Source organism: Piliocolobus tephrosceles, chromosome 1, assembly GCF_002776525.5.
Source record: "Piliocolobus tephrosceles isolate RC106 chromosome 1, ASM277652v3, whole genome shotgun sequence".
Classification (NCBI taxonomy): Eukaryota; Metazoa; Chordata; class Mammalia; order Primates; family Cercopithecidae; genus Piliocolobus; species Piliocolobus tephrosceles.
In genome coordinates, this window is record NC_045434.1 from 100,008,154 (window position 1) to 100,028,175 (window position 20,022).

Consider the following 20,022-nt stretch of genomic DNA (forward strand, 5'->3'; position numbering starts at 1 on the left):
AAAGCAGGCTGCTTCCAGTGCTCCCCCGCCTACTGACTGACCAAGGGGCAGGAGAGCTTCCCCTTCCCTGCCCCCATTAGCCACAGTCAGAACCATCTTTTCTGTTAAACACCTTTGCAGCCCTCCATAGGACTGTCTCCTCAGCTCCTGGAGTAGCCAGGAAGAAAACCAAGCCCACTGTTTACTTTCTACATGCCAGGCTTGTTTCCCTGGATGACTCATGTAGGTTTGCATAGGAAAACTTGTTAGAACAATTTGTTCTACAAGGCAGGCACTCAAATGACCAAGGCCCGCTTACCTGGGCTAGCTTCAGCACTGGGGCATCAGCTCTGTATCTCCTGCTTTACATCCACCTGTTCCATTTTATAATTGGTGCGTGGTCTCTGAAAACTCATGAAAAATCTTATTTAAAGACAGCAGTAATTAACCTAATTGCAAATATAGAAAATGAAAATATTTCCTATGAAATGCCCAGGAGTTGTCAGGTGTTTTTTTAGAATCCCAGAAATAGGATCAAGGAAGGAAGATAAATAAGAAATAGCAGGCCTTTCATACACTGGTATTAAGCAGTATGCTGTGCCTGTGTTTAAATATTAAATAAAGACATGGCCATTGTCTTCAGTGGAAAGGAAGAAATGTGGGAAGTGGAAAAATTGGATAAGGAAGCGTGGAAAAGCAGCCACCCCATCTCTCTCCTCCTCCCTGTGCCACTTCCTGCAGGCCTCTTCCTGGCTTCTGCTCTTAGTGAGAGGATCAGGCTCTGAGGGCTGGGAGATTGATAATGCGTTAAAATGCAGCCTCACATCTCCCTGCCTTATTCCTCAGTCATGGAACCCTACCTGTCTATCTAACTGAGCCTCTAATTCTGTAGTTGAAGAAACAGGGCCCAGAGAGTGAAGTGATTTGCTTCTTGTCCAGCAGTTCATTAGAAGTCCAACCTCCTCATTTCTGGACCCCCAGACCAGGGCTTTTTCCCTTGGCTGCTTCCATTCCTGAGCTGCGATGACATGGAGATGACCAGCATCCCCTTCTTCCAGTGTACCCTGTCAATATAGGCCTGTGTACTTGGCAAAACTTTTACATCCAGGCTGGAGGAAGTACTGCTTTTGTTTCTGGACTTTGAAAAGATCCTAAGATGAGAACATCTTACTGGGCTGGAAATGCACTTTAAGGTACTTGAGTGAAAAGATGTGTGAAAGCCAGTGGCATCCCTAGGCTCGACATGCCTGAAAGCTCAAGTGTTAGGAAAGGAGGACTTTGTTCTTGGTGTTTTCATTCTCTCCCCTCCCTCCCGTGTTGTCCCTGCAGGCCGCCAGCTCACTGGAGCCGAGAGGGCCTCCACGGCCACTGCGGAGGAGACTGACATCGACGCTGTGGAGGTCCCACTCCCAGGGAATGACGTCCTGGAATTCAGCCGAGGAGTGACTGATCTAGATGCCGTAGGGAAGGAAGGAGGGTCCCACACAGGCTCCAAGGTAGGCAGGACATGGCCCATCTGTGTGATCTGCACATGTGTGCCCTCAGGTCATCAGTCGCTTCCTAGCCCCTGCCGGCTCATCTTCTGAGTGAGACACTCCATGGCACAGTGGCGGTGCCAGAGCACGCTTCACTGCCTTTCGGGGGGTCTGACTTCCAGAGGGTCTGGACACTAGATGCTGCTGCAGACCGGGATGCCGTGGAGCTGATTCCTGACACACATTGCCCTCCCCACATCCCACCAATATTTGATCTCCTACTCCCTGGCACCCTCTTCCCTTAACAGCATCTCATCTTTGCACAGTATTTTGCAAGGCTCACTCTTGCGTGCGCCCGCGCGCGCGCGCACACACACACACACACGCACACAGACTCCCCTGTGGCTTAACTGATAGAGTAAAGTCAGTTTGGGCCCCCTCTGCCTGTAGTAGTGGTGGTGTACCTTTGATAATTCCTGTAGATAGCACTATGGAGTCTGGAAATTGGCCCACTGAATGTTAGAAACTGAAAGACCACCTTAGTCATCATCAGCTCCAACCTAACATCATATAGGTGAGATGACTGTGGCTTCTGGGGGTTCCTAATGTGATCCAATTAAGAAACTAAGAACTTGAGACCAAATTCCAACCTGAAGCCAAACCTAATTAAAAATATTTTAAACCCAGAAGCAAAATTACTGACCAATAGCTCTACCCTTAGATTCCCAGGCAGTTTATATCATGGCACCTCTCTTTCTTCAACATTCATATCTTATCTCACGTGGAGGTTTGGAGGGCAGTTCGGTTCTAAACTGTCTGCCTGGGGTTTCCTTTGGAACCAGTTTGTCCTCTACAAGTGGAAATAGCCCTGTGTCACTGGGGGCCTTCCTTGTGTGTGTCTGAAGAAGTCCCCACAGCAGAACTGCCTGAAACAAAATGCCTTTCCCTGCCATTGAACTCTATGAATCGTAGAAGCCATCTTGGTAAAAATGTCCACAAGAGAGGGAGACAGAAGGAAAGGAGGGAAGGACACAGGAACTTCTTTCATCTAACAGGATCTCTCCAGATCATTATGTATTTTAGGATCCAAACTTCTTTGTTGATGGTTCTCACCAGAGGCAGTGGAGGGCAGGAGGTAGCCCCCTTACCTGGCCCCTTCTTCCAGGACCCAACTCCAAGCTTCTCCCAACAAGGGAGAAGGAACATCTCAGACCCTGGAGGAGGGAGCCCTAAGGACACAGCAGAGTAGAAGATTGAAGCTGTCTCCTTCCTGTTATCATGGTAGGGTGGACGGAAGCTATGTTTTTCTAAAATAGATTCTTCTAAGTCTAGAACCTCAAGGAACTCAGTGACAGGGTATCATTGGAAGTGGGGGGCAAGAGATGGAGCAGTATCAGCCATCAGTCTCCCATCATGCGGGGTCAGTTACCGAGGTGTCCCCATACAATTTTCTGACTGTGTGGTATCAGCCCAGGCAGCTACACCATTTCCTTCCTGGGCCTCTACTCCCATTTTCATTGAAGATGCACTGCTGTCAGCTTATGGGTTGTAAATGCACCAATTTACTCCTCCCAAGTGCACGCCAGAGAGAGGGAGGCCCCTCAAGATGGCTCCTGCCACTTGTCATGTCCTGTCTTCTCCTTCCCCTCCAGGTTTCGCACCCCCAAGAGCCCATGCTGACAGCCTCACCCAGGATGCTGCTCCCTTCTTCTTCCTCGAAGCCTCCAGGCCTGGGCACAGAGACACCGCTGTCCACTCACCACCAGATGCAACTCCTCCAGCAGCTCCTCCAGCAGCAGCAGCAGCAGACGCAAGTGGCTGTGGCCCAGGTTCTCCTCAGCCTCCTCCCTACTTCGCAGGCTCCACTCTCATGGGCTTGATGCACCTTCCCTAGTGAGGGGCTCAGGACAGGTTTAAAATCTAGGGAGTCATAAGGAATTGCTCATGCTATTGAATCATTGCTTGTTGGGGAGAGGGAGCAGGATAGATGGGGGATGCAGTTGAAATGGAGAGGCACATTTTGGTTTCCCGTGTATCCCCTGCTCTGAGCTGGGCTTGGCTGGCTTGGCTGAATGTTGTTAATGACTTGAACTGACCAAGGGAAAAGATGCACACAATTCCACCCTTCCTTTCCTGCCTTATTTTCCTAAAGTTTGGGGCGGGAAAATGATGCCTTTGGAGTCAGAACAGTTAGGGCTTTATGATACCACTCTTAAAACAGCTTAAACTATGCATTTGTGTCAAACACCATTGTAAAAAGACTACTACCCTAGCATCCCAGTCTCCATGTCTATAACAAGTTTCCCAGTCTCCATTATGATCTACTTATTCCAGGCGGTATTTGATTGGAATTCATTATTGTAGGATTTAACTTACAGGAATTAGGTATATTATTTGAGCCGTAATGAAAAGAATTGACTTAGATCTCAGAATCAAGATGGTGTTTGGGCTGCTGCTACATTGTAGGGGAGGGTAAGCTGATTTCCCTTGCTGCTTTCAGCAGGGATTCCTCCTGTTTGCTTTCTATAGAGGGCGCTGTAGTCCACATCTTCCTTGGGACTTAGGAGTCTGAGCTTCCTCTCTACCACGGGCACTCAGGGAATGGTAAAGACATTCATTCATACCCAAGGCTGAATCCTGAGGCGAGAGCCAGGGTCAGGGCCTGATGAGTGGATGAAGATCTTAGGAGAGGGGGCAGTTGGGGCTTGGGAGAGTTGGTAAAGGATCTGGAAAGGCAGCCTGCATCAACATTCTAAATTTGCTTGACCAGACTGTTGACCACTTAGGTTTTCTGCATTCTAGAATGGCGGGGAGCAGACTTCTCCAGGGAGCACTTATTGCTCTCTGTTACGTCTTCTGCTTACTCTTGTCCTGGCTCTTGAGTGGACTGAATCATTCAGACAGAGATATCCTTTCCACCTTTCCACCTTGAGGAGGCATGCGGCGACCTGGCCATAACAGGATCTGCTATGACTCAGGGTTTGAAGAAGACCTACTTGTAACATGGTCTCCTGACCTGGGCCTGAGGTGCAAGGCTCATGGATGACTTTTACATCCAGGTTTCAGGAGAGTAGAGTCAATGGGACACAGCTCTCAAGTTATTGGAGTCTTTTTAAAAAGTCTTACCTTGAAACAGAAGGATATCTTGTGATGCTAGGAGGATTTGCAGGTGTTCAAAACAGCAACAGAGGGGGGAATGTCATTCATGGCTTCTTATATTTGGAGAAAAAAAATCATTTCTCTTTGTCAAATAAAAGAATCCATCTCCTATCATTATTGATGGCATGGCAGTCTGAGAATCCTCTCCCTAGTGTGACGGCTGACAGGAGCACAAAGACTAAGCACTTCAGCACGGGTCCATTCTCAGACTCATTTCATTTCCACAAGTTTCCCATTGAATACAGATCATAATACTTTTATTTTGTAGCGTATCAATTACCAAGTAATTATTATTTATGTAGGAGTGGGCTTGATGCATATTCATGATATGATTTTATCAAGGAGGCATTTGAATTCAAAGTCACTGCTGAGTACTGGAGAGAAACTATTTGCAAAAGTGTAATCCACACAAGAGTGTTGTGGTGGTGGAAGGAAGCATTCAGTCTACAAAGCAACAAGACATGTAGCTTATCACAGGTCTACCACAGTCAGGATGAAACCCTAAGAGTGATTTTCTGGTATAGAAAATCTCCATGGGAAAATCCTGCCCTGGCCCTCCAGTCTCCATGGGAAATCCTGCCCTGGCCCTGTTTTAATTGCATGTCTCCTAGAAGACAATGCATCTAGGGGAAGGAAAGAGTGTGGTATTAGGGATTTGCTTCATGAGCCTCTCTCAGTTCTAGACATGTCCACAGGCTGAGCACCCTTAGCCTCTCACTCACTTGGAATCTGTTGAATATAGTTGCCCTGCTTGACTCTCAGTACAGTGTGGTGGTCAAAAGGCCACTATAGTGCGTCTGTGTCCCACAGTGGTGAGATGACTTTAGGGAGAGTCTTAGGCTACCAAAATCGTCAGATAGGACAGGACCTTGGGATCATCTGATAGGTTCTTGAACATATTCCTGTACCTCTGTCTGCCATGCCTATCTGTCTCTGACTACCTTCTTTCTGTTCGCATCTTGCTTTTGCTGTCCAGGAGCACAGCAGGGATATTGTACCTTTCAGCTGGCTTTCAGCTCCCCTGTCCTGCAGACGGATTCGGTCCTAAACTGACCTTCAGTTAGAAGTTTCTCTTCACACTGCTCTTTCTTCCACTTTCTTTGTAGTGTTTAATCCAAGGGCTTTTTATTAGTGTCTATATCCTTGGGTAAAAGCAATTCTGTAAGATGTAGCTGGATTAATAGGTGTCTTGGTGTCTTTCAACATTTGAAATAGACCAAGTATAGCAAGCTTGGTTTCTCTGCACCAGTGGGGCTGATTTCAGTTTCCAGCACGAGGTCAGCTCTTACTTGTTCTGTCAAACTCTGTTGCCACCAAACTGCAAGGCTTCTGTCTGTCTTTATTAAACTATCAGCAGTCCCCAGAATTCCAATGAGTGAAACTGTGACCTCAGCCTTTCAGGTGGGAATAGTTTTCTCGGAGAGCATCCAAATCCTCCTGTGTTGTTCCTGGGTAAAAATCTCAGGATAAAGACAGTTTCTTGCAGACAAATGTACCCTTGAGGTCACTTGTTGCACTATTTATGTTCCCCCACCCCCACCCCCCATTTCTTCCCACACGCCAGTCTAGTTCTGCTGTTGCCATGGGGACCAGGCTTAGGTCTCCTTCACAGTGTCCTGATTTGGTTTAAGGCCGCAAGACCTCTCCCAGCCTCACCCTAAATTAGTTCTGAGCTGGTCTCGAGGGGGCCCGCCCTGACCTTAAAGGTATATGGGCAAAGGTGGTATTCAGCTGACTCTTAAGTGTTTCCAGGTTAGACCTCAGTGTGTAAATAGTGAATACCCAAGTCCCTCTGACCACTCTTCCAACCCAGCATGAGGCTTGCCTGGCTGCACTAGCTTCCTGCTTTTAGGTGGACCAGAAGTTCAAGGGTGTGAATGAGAGTAGAGCTAAGCCTCAAATCGAAGCTGGGATGTAGCTGGCACCTGCATGGCCATGGGCTGGGCCGACAGTCTCAGAACTGATCTGGGCACTGTGGCTGATTGGCAGGAGTTAAGTAGGCCAGGTCTGTTCACCGTTTACCAATTCCCGGCCTTGTTCATGAGGAAAGTGTTAGTACAGTTCAGTATTGCTATTTAAAGATTTCTCCTCTACCTGCTGCCACTTCCGCTTGTTCAGGAACAAGGAATTGGTTATTTATGCTTCGCAATCATGTATGCTGTAGTTAGAGGAACAGTGCTAACAAAACTCCGCATCCCCACTCGAGGCCCTCTATGTAGCATCTGTCCCTGTGGCTTCTCCCAGTCCCCAGAACCCTGGTGTGCACTGCCCAAGTCCCTGCCATGTGCATGCTGAGACAGCGGCACCTGCCTCTGCTTCTGTGTCCAGTGTGTGGGGGGAGCAAATTGCTCTGGTTCTCTCCACTGCCATTTCCATGTGCTTGCTACTCCCTAACTTCAGCCTGGCCCTGCCCTCACTACTGATGGAGGAGCTGGAGTCCAGGCAAGTAAGCTGGAGAGTGAGGGGGCCAATGGTCTGGTGTGGCTGGGTGGGTTGAGGGTGGGTTTCACAGTCTGGGGAAGCAGTGTAGAGCTGGAGGGTGCAGGGCTGAACTTTTGTGTGTCATGATGAGGCCAGAGTGCAGAGCTGGACATCTGAGCCCAGGCACTCCGGGCATGGCCTTAGTGTCACATCCCTCTGTGCCACATCACTAACTTAGTATGTAAGTACAACATTCATTGCCAAAGACAACACACTTCTGCAATGGAGACACTAATTTGTACCTTTCCAGAAAGAAATATGGTCTACTTTTATGAAAGGGGCTCAATTCTTTGAAAGAAAAGAGTGCTAAATCCAAAAAATATCCCATCTGGTGGGGAGGAGGTGGTGGTCTCTGCCCCTGTTGTATGAATGGGGAAACAAAGCACAGAGGGCTGTAGCAGACTGCCCAAACCAAGGCTTCACATAACGCTACCTCATTTCAGTGCTTCAAGTTCAAGCCTACATAGTTATAAAACACTGCGCCTCAAAGTTAAAAGAAGTCCAGGCCATTTTGTCTCAGTGTGGCCTGATTTGGGCTCTCCGGCAGCACAACCTGCCACAGCATGGGATTTGAGCCTTATGCCCAGTACCACTTTTGACAGCTGCAGAAGCAGAGGGCTCATCAGTGCTGGCTCAGGCAGTGGCAGCAGCGAGTGCTCACATAGTCACAGGGCTTGAAAATACCTGAAATAGTATAACTGGTTTTACAGAGGTAAAACTCCCATTTAATCTGGTACAAGGAACATTTTCTCATGGCACTTGGTGCCAGTGGATCTGCGATGGGAAGCAATTAATTCAAGGGTGTTCATTTAGGTATTGCTGGTACTCCACCATTGGTACTTGGGTAACTGCAAAACAAGCTTTCAAGTTTTTTCCTGGCTTCTGTAAGAGGGGACTCTTCCTTCACCCTCAATTCTAATTCTCTGACTTCACAATGGGGAACTGAGCCATTAACAAATTCCCTCTAGTACTGACCACGGTGTCAACCTGGATGTGGAATTATCAACTGTCTGATCCTCAAGTCAGTCCTCTTGGTTGACAGATGGAGAAACTGAGGTCTGGAGAGGAGTGAGTTGTCTACAGTTGCCTAGGGAGTACCCAACAGACAAGCACTCCAGCTCCTGGTCTGGTGCATTTGAATGGCCTGTCCTGTTGGGATGTTCAGATTGGGAAGCAGGAAACTGACTCTGGGCTGGGTGCAGTGGCTCACACCTGTAATCCCAGCACTTTGGGAGGCCAAGGCAGGTGGATCACTTGAGGTCAGGAGTTCAAGACCAGCCAGCCAACATGGGGAAACCCCGTCTCTACTAAAAATACAAAAATTAGCCAGGCGTGGTGGCAGGCACTGGTAATTCCAGCTATTTGGGAGGATGAGGCAGGGGAATCGCTTGAACCCAGGAGGCAGAGGTTGCAGTGAGCTGAGATCGCATCACTGCACTCCAGCCTGTGTGACAGAGTGAGTCTCAAAAAAAAAAAAAAAAAAAGAAAGAAAGAAAGAAAAGAAACTGACACTGCAGTATGTGTGCAGAGATCCCTCAATAAGTGCCAGTTAGAGATATGCAGGATTCTCTACTTTCTTTGTTTATAATCACCAAAAGACTTTGTTCCACATTTCTCTCTGTTTGGTTTGGTTCCAAAGAAAATGGAAGATGAATAATTTAGTAATTTTATTTGCTCAGTAGGTTCCTTTCGATGACATTCTTTGTTGGGATAAGTAACGGTACTCATAAGGGCAAGATTAAGCTTACCCTTCTCTGAGGCTTATCTGTGGGCTTCCCACAGCAGTTGTCCTGTTCCTTAGAACCAAATAGATTTGGGGGATCCCCAGCTGAAATTTCTCCGTGCCTCCCTTTCCAAGGAGGAGAAAACCTTAATAGCCACCCACCCTCTGACGTCCAGATTAAAATATTATTGACATTTCTTTCCCTGTTGAGTTGATATAGGAAGAAACAAACCCAGTTTCTTCCTGCTATACTGTCACAACATATTTCTGTGACCAAATGTATGGGACTTTTTCCCACACACCAAGCAAGCAAGCAGTTCTGTAGAGGACACGCAGTGTCCTCTAACTCAGTTTGATTCTGAAACTATCTACCTGGAAACAGCATCAGATCCTATAGTTTGAGGGCTCAATCCTGCAAGACTTTCCCCCATTTCAGACACCAATTACAAGTAATAGTTTGTCACCTACACCTCTGACCAATTGGCTATAAATTGGTGTTCCCTCTACCCTCTTCTTGGACTCAACTGATTTGCTAGAGCAACTCACAGAACTCAGGGAAACACCTACATTTACTGGTTTATTTTGAAGGATATTATAAGGGATACCAATGAACACCAGATGGAAGATATGCATAGAAAGGGCAGCTAGAGCTCCCATGCCCTCCCCAGGTGCACCACCCTCCAGGAACCTCCAAATGTTCAACCTGGCAGCTCCCCTAATCCAGTCCTTTTGAGTTTTTAATGGAGGCTTTATTATGTAGGCATGATTGATTACATCACTGGCCACTGATGATTAGTTTAACTTTTAGCCTCTCCCCTCCTGGAGGTTGGGGCGTGGGACTGAAAAGTCCCAACCCTCTAATCATACCTTGGTCTTTCCTGTGACCAGCCCCCATCCTAGAGCTTCCAGGGGTTCCTCAACCACTAATCATCTAATAAGCATACAAAAAACTTTCTTACCACTCTGGATATCTCAAGGTTTGGGGAGCTATATGTCAGGAAACAGGGATGAAGACCAAACATGTATTTCACTGTATCACACCTGTTCTCACCCCTCCCCAGATCTTTTCTCAATTAAAATGAGACAAAAAAATGAGTCTGACTTCTTGACCAAAATATCTTCTGTCCATAGCAGCTTTATGGAGGACAGATTTACTTTAAATTCCTTAGGCATTATGCCCCTATGGCTCCACTCAATTAGAAACAGGGTCAATGGCAAGGTCAGGGCCTCCAATCTGGGCAAGAGGGAGGCAGCCACTGTATCCACAAGTGTAATTCTCTGAGTGCTGGTTGCTGGGAGGGGCATACCCTGGGCCAGCAGGTCACTTGGCCAGGGGTGGCCAACTGTGAGGTTAGTACTGCCCTTTACTCCCTAAAAACAATGTGAATCTCTTCAGAGCAAACTCCTCTTCAGAAATTTGAGCATTTGTTTTCTGAGCAAGAGAATCAGCTAATGCTTTCGACTCCCCATCCATCTTCCTGCATCCTCGTCACACCTCTCCTGCCCCCAATCACCTGGCTCTGTCTTTACCCACACCATGGTTTTGGTACAAGAACACCCTTTTTCCCATAAGCTACATTGATTCAGGCCATAAAAATTCATTAGTTCCCTTTCTTCGGGGGCTTTCTGAAACCCTCCCTGGAGAACCCTTTATTCACTTCTTTGCACAAGAATCACGTATGTGTGAACACTGGTATTGGCCTTCTAACTCAGTTTCTTCAAACCAGGGTCCTGGTCTGGTTGCCCCTGTCTCCTCCCACTGAGTTTCATCTCCACATAAGGACTGCTCACCAAGAACAGAGATGTTGACACCATTGGGCCTCAAGCATGCTGAATGCATCGCTGCTGGCTGCTCTGCCATGAGAAGGTTGGAAATTGATGAGGGTGCCACAAACTGTTCACCTCAGCCCTTCTGGGCTGGTTGGAGGAGGCCCTCTCATGAGTCAGTCAGCAAATGTTTAACCCCTACCAGGTGGTCCTAGTAGTATGTGGTATGAATCATGGTCCTAGATGTCTGCCATGGCAAATAAAAAGGGAAGACAGGGAAAGAAGCTGCCACCTACAGAGTGGCTTGATGACAGCTGCATCACTAATTTAAAAAGGCATGTGTAGTGCTTCCTATTTCTCACTACTTTTGGGTGAGTGGGGGAGGGAGAAAGATTATATGGGCTTCGTTGTGACACTGTTCTTAGCCAGTGGGTCAACAGATCAGTTTTGGTTTTGTTTTTTAGAAGATGGGATGAGAAAAGAGTGTGCCCCCTTCCACCTCCAACATGGCATATGCCATACTAGGTGCTGAAGGAGTTCTCTAAGCAGGGATGGAGCACCGTGCGTGTGTGTGTGCGTGTGTGTGTGTGTGTGTGTGGCGGGGGCTGGGGGTCGATGGCTCTTTCCTGCTTCTTGCCCTTGGTATGGGGCCCAGTGTGGTACCTTAGTGATACATCATGGCCCTCCCTTGGGACACACAGCTTCACAGGGTCAGTGAACCCACTCCTTTCGGCTCCTCCTCTGGAATGATAAGCCCAGATGCCCATTCTGCCCATGAAGGGCTTCTTCTTGAACTGAATGTGGAGGGCATCTCTGGTCCTGGCTGTCTGCCAGCGACCCTTATGTACATTCATGTCCCTCTCTTCTCTCTGTCCTGTCTTCTCTGCTGCTGCCTCTTTTCTGCAGGTACACTTGCTGAAGGACCAGTTGGCTGCTGAGGCTGCGGCGCGGCTGGAGGCCCAGGCTCGCGTGCACCAGCTTTTGCTGCAGAACAAGGACATGCTCCAGCACATCTCGCTGCTGGTCAAGCAGGTGCAAGAGCTGGAGCTGAAGCTGTCAGGACAGAATGCCAGTAAGCCAGTGCCCTGCCCAACCCCGCTTCCTCTGTGAAGGCTCTGGAAAGAGTGTTACTTTCTTCAAGTTTTTGGTGGTGCTTTCTTGGACCCCTGACCTGCCCCTGTATTCCAGCAGAAAACATAGGCAGCTTTGTTTCCCCATTAGTATACTTAATGAATTACAGAATCGCATGCCCAAAGGAGATCTCGGGTGCCTTCTCATCCAGGCCCAGGGCTGGACTTTGAATGTCCCCGGAGTCACTGCTATGTGCTCATCCAGTCTCTATTTGATAGGGGCTCAGGTATTCTATGTCCTAGGGCAGCCCATTTCTTTCTCAGAGAGCTTTTGCAACCAACATACAATATACTCGGCACCTATTGGGTGTCATGGTCTCTGTGAGCTCTGTGGGAGACAGCAAATTGTTTCTTAGTTTACTGTTCTGCACTGTGTATTTCAAAACTCTGTCACATAGAAAAAGCTGGGAACAGTATATCTGTTCAGTGGATAAGGCAGTGGAATCACTGGCTGCACAGCTTTGCTGGACAATGGCAGAGGTTGCCTGGCCCCTACTTGAGAGGCTGTCTCTACGCTCAGCACCCTCGGACTGGACTGGACAGCCGTAGATTGCAACACATTTTCACGCCTTCCTCTTGAGCCTTTCTGTGGGTTGTATGCATGCTCAGAGTGTGTGTGGGCTGTGGACCAGCAAATACCCATTGATCACATATTGTGCCAGAAACTGTGATAGAATTTTTTGCATGTGAGATCATTTAATCCCTGTAGTTCGGCTGCAGAAAAATGGGATGCCATTTTACAGATGAGGTAACAGACTCAGGGAGGTTAAGTAATTAGCTCAAGGTTACAGGCCTAGCAAGGAGCAGAGTCAAGATTCAAACCTAGATCTGATTGCAAAACTTTGTTGCAACTATACCAGTGGTTCCCCCAAACCATCCCATGAGCTCTTTTAAAAATACAACTTACTGGGTCCAACCTACAGAGACCCTGCATCATTGGGTCTGGGGCTGGTCTGGGAGCCTGTATTTTTAAAGTAACCCAGAGGTATGGATTGGAAACCAGTGCCCTTCACCACTCTGGAAGCCTCTCTGGATTTTCCAGATTGTTCATCGAAACTCTGCGCTATCCTAATTAGTGCTTATTTATATGATTGTCCTAAAGGTTACCACAGGCTTCTAACATGGTTCTCTCAATTGGTACCTTTTTCCTACCACTAACACTATTCAGAGCCTTCAGTGGTTTCCAGAACCATCATATGGTTCTCATGTCCCCGCCTTTACCACCTCCCAAAGCTCCTCCCCTCCAGCGAGGTGTGTCTGGAGCTATGTAGGGGCGCCAGGAAGGGGTGAAGAGTTAAGAGATCCAAAGCCCGGGGACGTGCTGCTAAGCTGGTCTGGGAAGGGCTTTTGCAGGGCACCGGCGGGCAGAAGGCAGGCATCCCAAATCAGCAACCTTGCCTAACGCTGCCCCTCTGCTACCTCTTGTCTCCCCTGCAGTGGGCTCCCAGGACAGCTTGCTGGAGATCACCTTCCGCTCTGGAGCCCTGCCCGTGCTCTGTGACCCCACGACCCCTAAGCCGGAGGACCTGCATTCGCCGCAGCTGGGCGCAGGCTTGGCTGACTTTGCTCACCCTGCGGGCAGCCCCTTAGGTAGGCGCGACTGCTTGGTGAAGCTGGAGTGCTTTCGCTTTCTCCCGCCCGAGGACACCCCGCCCCCAGCGCAGGGCGAGGCGCTCCTGGGCGGTCTGGAGCTCATCAAGTTCCGAGAGTCAGGCATCGCCTCGGAGTACGAGTCCAACACGGACGAGAGCGAGGAGCGCGACTCGTGGTCCCAGGAGGAGCTGCCGCGCCTGCTGAATGTCCTGCAGAGGCAGGAGCTGGGCGACGGCCTGGATGATGAGATCGCCGTGTAGGTGCCAAGGGCGAGGAGATGGAGGCGGCGGCGTGGCTGGAGGGGCCGTGTCTGGCTGCTGCCCGGGTAGGGGATGCCCAGTGAATGCGCGCTGCCGAGGAGAATGCCAGCCAGGGCCCGGGAGAGTGTGAGGTTTCAGGAAAGGATTGAGATTCTGCTTTGGAGGGTAAAGTGGGGAAGAAATCGGATTCCCAGAGGTGAATCAGCTCCTCTCCTACTTGTGACTAGAGGGTGATGGAAGTAGGGCCTTCCAGAGCCCATGGCTTCAGGAAAGGGTCTCTCTCCAGGACTGCCGGGCTGCTGGAGGACCTGCCCCTACCTGCTGCATCGTCAGGCTCCCGCGCTTTGTCCGTGATGCCCCCGTACCCCCTCACTCTCCCCATCTCCATGGTCCCGACCATGAAGGGAAGCCATCCGTACCTTCTCAGGTACTTTGTTTCTGGATATCAGGATGCTACCAGTTGCCTAACCCTCCCCCTACCTTTATGAGAGGAATTCCTTCTCCAGGCCCTTGCTGAGATTGTGGAGATTGAGTGATCTGGGCTGCAAAAGCCAGGCTAGTCCTTGTAGTGTGAGCATGGAATTGGAATGTGTCACAGTGGATAATCTTTTAGAGGAACTGAATCCAAACATTTTCTCCAGCCGGACATTGAATGTTGCTTCAAAAGGAGCCTTGAAGCTTTAACATGGTTCAGGCCCTTGGTGTGAGAGCCCAGGGGGAGGACAGCTTGTTTGCTGCTCCAAGTCACTTAGATCTGATTCTTGTTTTGAAAGCCCTGCCCTGCCCACCTCCTGCCTGTAGCCCAGCCCATCTAAATGGAAGCTGGGAAGTGCCCCTCACCGCCCCCCCCCCCCCCCGTGTCCTGTCCAGCTGAAGCTTTTGTAGCACTTTACCTCTCTGAAAGCCCCAGAGGACCAGAGTCCCCAGCCTTACCTCTCAACCTGTCCCCTCCACTGGGTAGTGGTGGTCAGTTTTTACTGCAAAAAAAAAAAAAAAAAAAAAAAAAGGAAAAAAAAAGTGAATGCAGGCTGATAGCTGAGACTGTGAGACTGTTTTTGTCCACTTTTCTGAATCACTGCCACTTGGGTCAGGGACCACAGCCATTGCCACGCTTGGCCCATCTCTCTGGGTGCGTGCCTTGAGCACACCTGTAAAAAGTGCCATGTGCAATTGTCTTATCTTTTATGATCTAGGCTTTGCCTAGGGATCACCACTCCTTAATGGGCTGACTGGGGCAATGAGGAAAAGCTCCTTTGCTCCTGTAAGGCCGTAAGTGGCTGTTAACAGATTTTCAAATGCCTGAAGAGATTGCTGAGACCTGCTAGAGTCATATGTTCGGGGAATTAAGTCTTTATCCTAGACAACAAGCTACAGATGCAAACTGCAGTATTTTTGGGGGGTCAGTCGGTGAGGATATGATTGTCCCAAAATGGAGTTCATTGATCCTAGCTTTGCTTTAGAATGTATGTAAATAAAAGTGCAGTCCTCTTCTAATGGCCACAGTTGGTTTAGCCCAGAAAGTCCAAATTAAAGGAAATAAATTCAGTTTTATGTTAGCCTTCCTTGGTGCATCAGGGTGTCAGTGGAAATAGGATGGGGTGGTGTGTGTGTGTGTGTTTTGTGTGTGTGTGTACACATGTGTTTATATATACATGTGTGAGGGAAGGTATGTACATATATGTAGGATTGTGACTAGACAGAAAAGAGTGGGAATCTCTAGGGTGTTTGAATCAGCAACAGATTTGTGTTTTCTAACATGCATTTAGTTAGAGAGGCATGGTTCTGTTTGTTTTGTTTTGATCTAATTTGCCATTGGAAATAGGTACAGGTACACAGAGAAGGAAGAACCAGGAAAGTGAAATCCATGAAACTAAATGAGCAGCTGTCAGGAATCCAGTGTGACTGAGCCTACCTAGCTTATTAAATCTAACCCAGGGTTCCTTGAGTCCAAGACCACTTCGATTATTAAGATTTTGAATGTCCAGAGGAGTGAAAAGTCTGTTTTCTGGACATAAGCAGGAGCTGAGGATAAAGCCAGAGGCCAGTGGATTAGGTGTGTGGAATGTGGATGGAGAGGGCTTGTGTGGGATGTGGCCAGGGAGCGGATGAGGAAGGCCGTTTCTAAATGGTCTGTAAAAACTTGAGATTGGACAGACGAAAGGAAATGGAGAGATTAAAGAATTGGGGAAACTAGTTATCTGTGTTGCTGACTTTGGGACCCATCCAAGACTCTTGCCCTTGGGGTGTTCCATGGTGGTTTCTTCCTGCCTGGGCCCCACCCTTTCCCCAGTTCAGGCCCTCCCTGAAGGACTAGTTTGTATATTGGCATCCTCCCTAGTGGGACCCAAACCAGTGCACACTTGGTGTGTGGAGATGGGAGGCAAAGGACAGATCTAGGAGCCTTGTAAGGATCACCAGCCACCAACCCTCCATCAGGGCCAACTGGGCAGGAAAGGGAACATTGCAGACCTGATTTCTCAACGATGTCACCCTGTCCTCCCTCCTTGCTTCTTGCTCTGCTAACTCAACTCTGCCTTCCTCTTTTTCATTCTTCTACTCTGCCCTGTATGGAGGACAAATGGACACCAGGGGTGCTGACCTTATTGGTGCCTGACCCAGCCTGCCCCAGGTGCCAGCAGACTCTCGTGCACAGGAGGCTCCCACAGTTATGGAGCCAGGAAAGAATTTCTCCACACTGGATGGACTGTATATTGGGATTAAAAATTATATTCCTTATATTCCTGCTTATATCAATGCTCTCTCTGTAAAACCTCTTCCTAGCCTCATTTCTCTCAATGGATCTTGTTTAGGAGTTGTGTTCCTTTTATTTACTCTTTGCTTGACTGCTTCCTCCTAATCCTCTACCTACTAGCCCTCTACTTCCTAAAGCTGTGTGTCATTAACTCTGTTGGATCAACTCTCTGGGAAAAGATTCTGTTAATGTAAGTGCACTTACTCCCTGGATGTTGTCACTAGTCTAGTGGCTTTTGCTAAATAAACCTTTCTTATTTCTAAAAGCTTTTCCATTGTATTTTCTTGCTGCTTCTATTCCACCTGCTCCTTCTGTCCCCTTCACTTCCACCCCACTTCCCAAGCCAAGTGGCATCAGCTCTGTGACATGGTTCCCAAAGGTATGGGATTGAGGAAGGATTCACAAGTTCCCTGTAGGAGGAGAGGGAGATGGTGGCTTCATTTGCACTTTATATAGATCAGCCCTGCGGGATCAGAGGTATCAGTGGTTCTTAACTAGGGAGGATTTTGCCTCACCAGAGGACATCTGACAATGTCTAGAGATGTTTTTCGTTGTCACAAAGCTACTGGCATGTAGTGAGTGAAGCCAGGGATACTGATCAATATCCTACAATGCACAGGACAGCCCCCTACAACAAAGAATCATCCAGCCCCAAATGTCAGTAGTCCTGAGATTGGGAAACTCTCATCTACACCCATTTTTGCTGACTCTGCCAATCCCAGGTTTTTTCAAACTCCAAATATCATTAGAATATGTGGGTAGTAGCAACCAGGTTGTTTTTTGATTTTGGGTTTCGGGTCTTTTTGTTTTTTTTTTTAAGGCAGGGTCTCACTGTCACCCAGGCTGGAGTGCATGATCATGGCTCACTGCAGCCCTGACCTCCCTGGGCTCCGTAATCCTCCCACTTCAGTCTCCCAAGTAGCTGGGACTACAGGTGTATGCCACCACACCCAGCTAATTTTTGTAATTTTTGTAGAGACGGGGTTTCACCATGTTGTCCAGGCTGGTTTCAAACTCTTGAGCTCAAGCGATTCTCCCGCCTTGGCCTCCCAAAATGCTGGGATTGCAGGCATGAGCCACCACGCCTGGCCAGCATCAAGTTCTGAGTGCTTGAAAAATTACTACATCATAGATATTTGCCAATATAACTGTATAATTTTATAATCAAGATTATACAGCTCATGCCTGTGATCCCAGCACTTTGGGAGGCCGAGGCAGGTGTATCACTTGTGCTCAGGAGTTTGAACCAACCTGGGCAACATGGGGAAAGACCGTTTCTACAAAAAAAGCATAAAAATTAGCCAGGCATGGTGGTGAGTGGCTGTGGTCCAAGCTACTTGGGAGGCTGAGGTGGGAGGATGGCTTCAGCCCGGGAGGCGGAGGTTGCAGTGAACCGAGATCACGCCACTGCACACTCCAGCCTGGATGATGGAGTGAGACCCTGTCTCAAGGAAAAAAAAAAAAGGTTAAACTATTTCACTGACTTCATGACTAAATGCCTGAAATATGTAGTTGGTAGAAGTCTGAATAGGCCTATTCCAGAAATGTTCATATTGGGGACAAAACAGGCTCCTCCTCATACCTACCTCAGGGGGGATCATGGTATCACTGCAACACAGCTCAGCACAGAAGTCCTAACTCATGGGAATGTAGGCTTCCCTGCAAGGAGTACAAATGAAAGGGCAGAGGAGGTTAGTAAAGGATGGAGAGTTTGAGGAATTAGAAGCTGTGGATCTCACAGAACAGACTTTAGAGAAGCCAGGTCACTTTGGCTGGAACTTTTAGCCATTTTGCAGGCAAAGGACGTGTTAAGCCTGATGCTTCGTCAGGCCCAGGCTAGAGAGAAAGTTGGAAAGGTTAGATCAACTGGGTTCACATGCCCTCTGTTCTTTTCTGGCTAAGTGAACTGAACTGAGCTTTGTATTCTCATCTCGAAAATGGGGATAGTATAAACCACACAAAGCTACTATGGAGAGTAAATGAGATTGCATTTTAAAAGCACCTGGTAGAGAGTGCCTGGCAGTGACCCAGGATAACGGAGCTTCCTTCTACCTGCACCTGTGCTGCTCAGTGCAGTGCTGGGTGCTTTTTCCTGCTCTGCTAAAACTTAGCTCTGTACTGAGAAAATTCCTGGGGTTACAATGATACAACATTAAATGTGGAATGTGGAAAACGCCTTGTCTTTAGGGAGAAGACACTAACCACAAGCACCTGGCAGGCAGGATGGGCACGTGCCATGGCACCTGGGCTCAGTCTCTGGCCTGCTTGTTTTCCTTCTCGTGATGTGTTCTATGCCTGCTGTACAGATGCCATAGAAAAGGGAGCATGGGGTTGGCAAAGGACAGGAGGCAACACTAGCTCGGAGTGAGGACTAAAAGATTGCCCAGAACCACTCATCTGCCCTTTCAGGGCACAGGATCCTGGGGGTGATGTCAGGGCTGCCTGGAGACTCCCGCACACTGGACTGGACAGGTTGTGACCTTGTCCTGGCTCCCAGCCCAGTTGGAGCCTGGCAGCCAAGTGGACTCTGGGATGCAGGTTGGGTGGGGTTGGGGATAGAATGGGGTGAGAAGCATGGCTCGCGGGCACAGGGCGGGAGTGGTCTCACAGCATATGATGTGATGGGGATTGAGCCCAGCCTCTCTCCCACTCTGTGGGGAACGAGAGAACCACAAATGAGATTTTCGCAGCACACTGATAAGCAGAGCAGCTCTGCTAAGCCATAGATAAGACTCTGGAGGAAAAGCCATTGGGAGGTGAGGGAGGACCCTCCAGGCCACCTGCTGGCCAAGCCCTGGGGGAGGCAAAGACCAGGGGAGGGTTTGTGCTGGGGTCCCTGCAAGGCAGTGCCCACTGCAGTGGAAGGGCCACTGAGTCATCAGGGAGGTGAAGCAAGAGGTAAATGAGGCCTGAAAGGATGACCAGCAAGCGTTTGGTGCTTTTTAAGAACCATGTTACAGTCAAGATAAATGTCCTTGCTGCATCCCTGATGCTTATCCGTCTTTCTGGGTCAGATGGACCGGGAGGTTCACTCAGAAATGGAGGAAGAGTCAGGGCTGCCCGCTGGGCACATTACTTGGTAACAGGAAGCAATAGGTTCCCACGTTTACCTGCCCAGTTTCACCTGGCTCAAAGCAGCCATGAAAAGATGTCTCCTGGGTCAAAACTGATTCTATTCTGCGCCAGCACAAGATGGCTGTTCTAAGTGAATGATGGTGGCACGTGTGAGCTCAGCCCTGGGTGAGCTCAGCTTCATCTGCCTCTGACCTGGCTTATACTCAGAGGCATATTGTCCTCCACATTCCCCTCCTCAGAAGATCTACCATCAAAGAAGCCTTTAAAACTGCAGAGATTCTTCCCCATGTAAATAGGAAAGGGCATCCAGCTCCTTATTCCCAGGGTGGGGCAAGGACTGACCACATAGGGACCAAGCAGAGGCCAGGATCCTAGAGCAGTGCTTCTCATAGCTGAACTGCATCAGAGTCACCTGGAGGGCTGGTTAGAATACAGACCACCAGCCCCAGCCCCATGGTTTCTGATTCAATAGGTCTGAGGAGGGCCTGAGAGTTCCCAGGGGATGCTGGTACTGCCGGCTGGGCACCTTACTTTGAGAACCTCTGCCTTAGAAGATATTCCCAAACTTCAGGTATTGTCTTTATTTTTAAAAGAGAGAAAGGGGAGGGTTTGTGCCTGGTGTTGCTAG

General features: G+C 48.7%; 1 protein-coding gene across 1 annotated transcript in view; it reads left to right on the top strand.

The window, feature by feature from the left end:
* LOC111525043 (carboxyl-terminal PDZ ligand of neuronal nitric oxide synthase protein-like) overlaps positions 1 to 20,022 on the top strand; it is a 357,456-nt gene that overhangs the window by 323,857 nt on the left and 13,577 nt on the right. The window contains exons 7-10 of the mRNA XM_023190355.3: positions 1,309 to 1,475; positions 3,107 to 3,283; positions 11,491 to 11,656; positions 13,152 to 13,304. Coding sequence (XP_023046123.1) covers positions 1,309 to 1,475; positions 3,107 to 3,283; positions 11,491 to 11,656; positions 13,152 to 13,304 — 663 coding nt within the window. The remainder of the gene's footprint in view (positions 1 to 1,308; positions 1,476 to 3,106; positions 3,284 to 11,490; positions 11,657 to 13,151; positions 13,305 to 20,022) is intronic.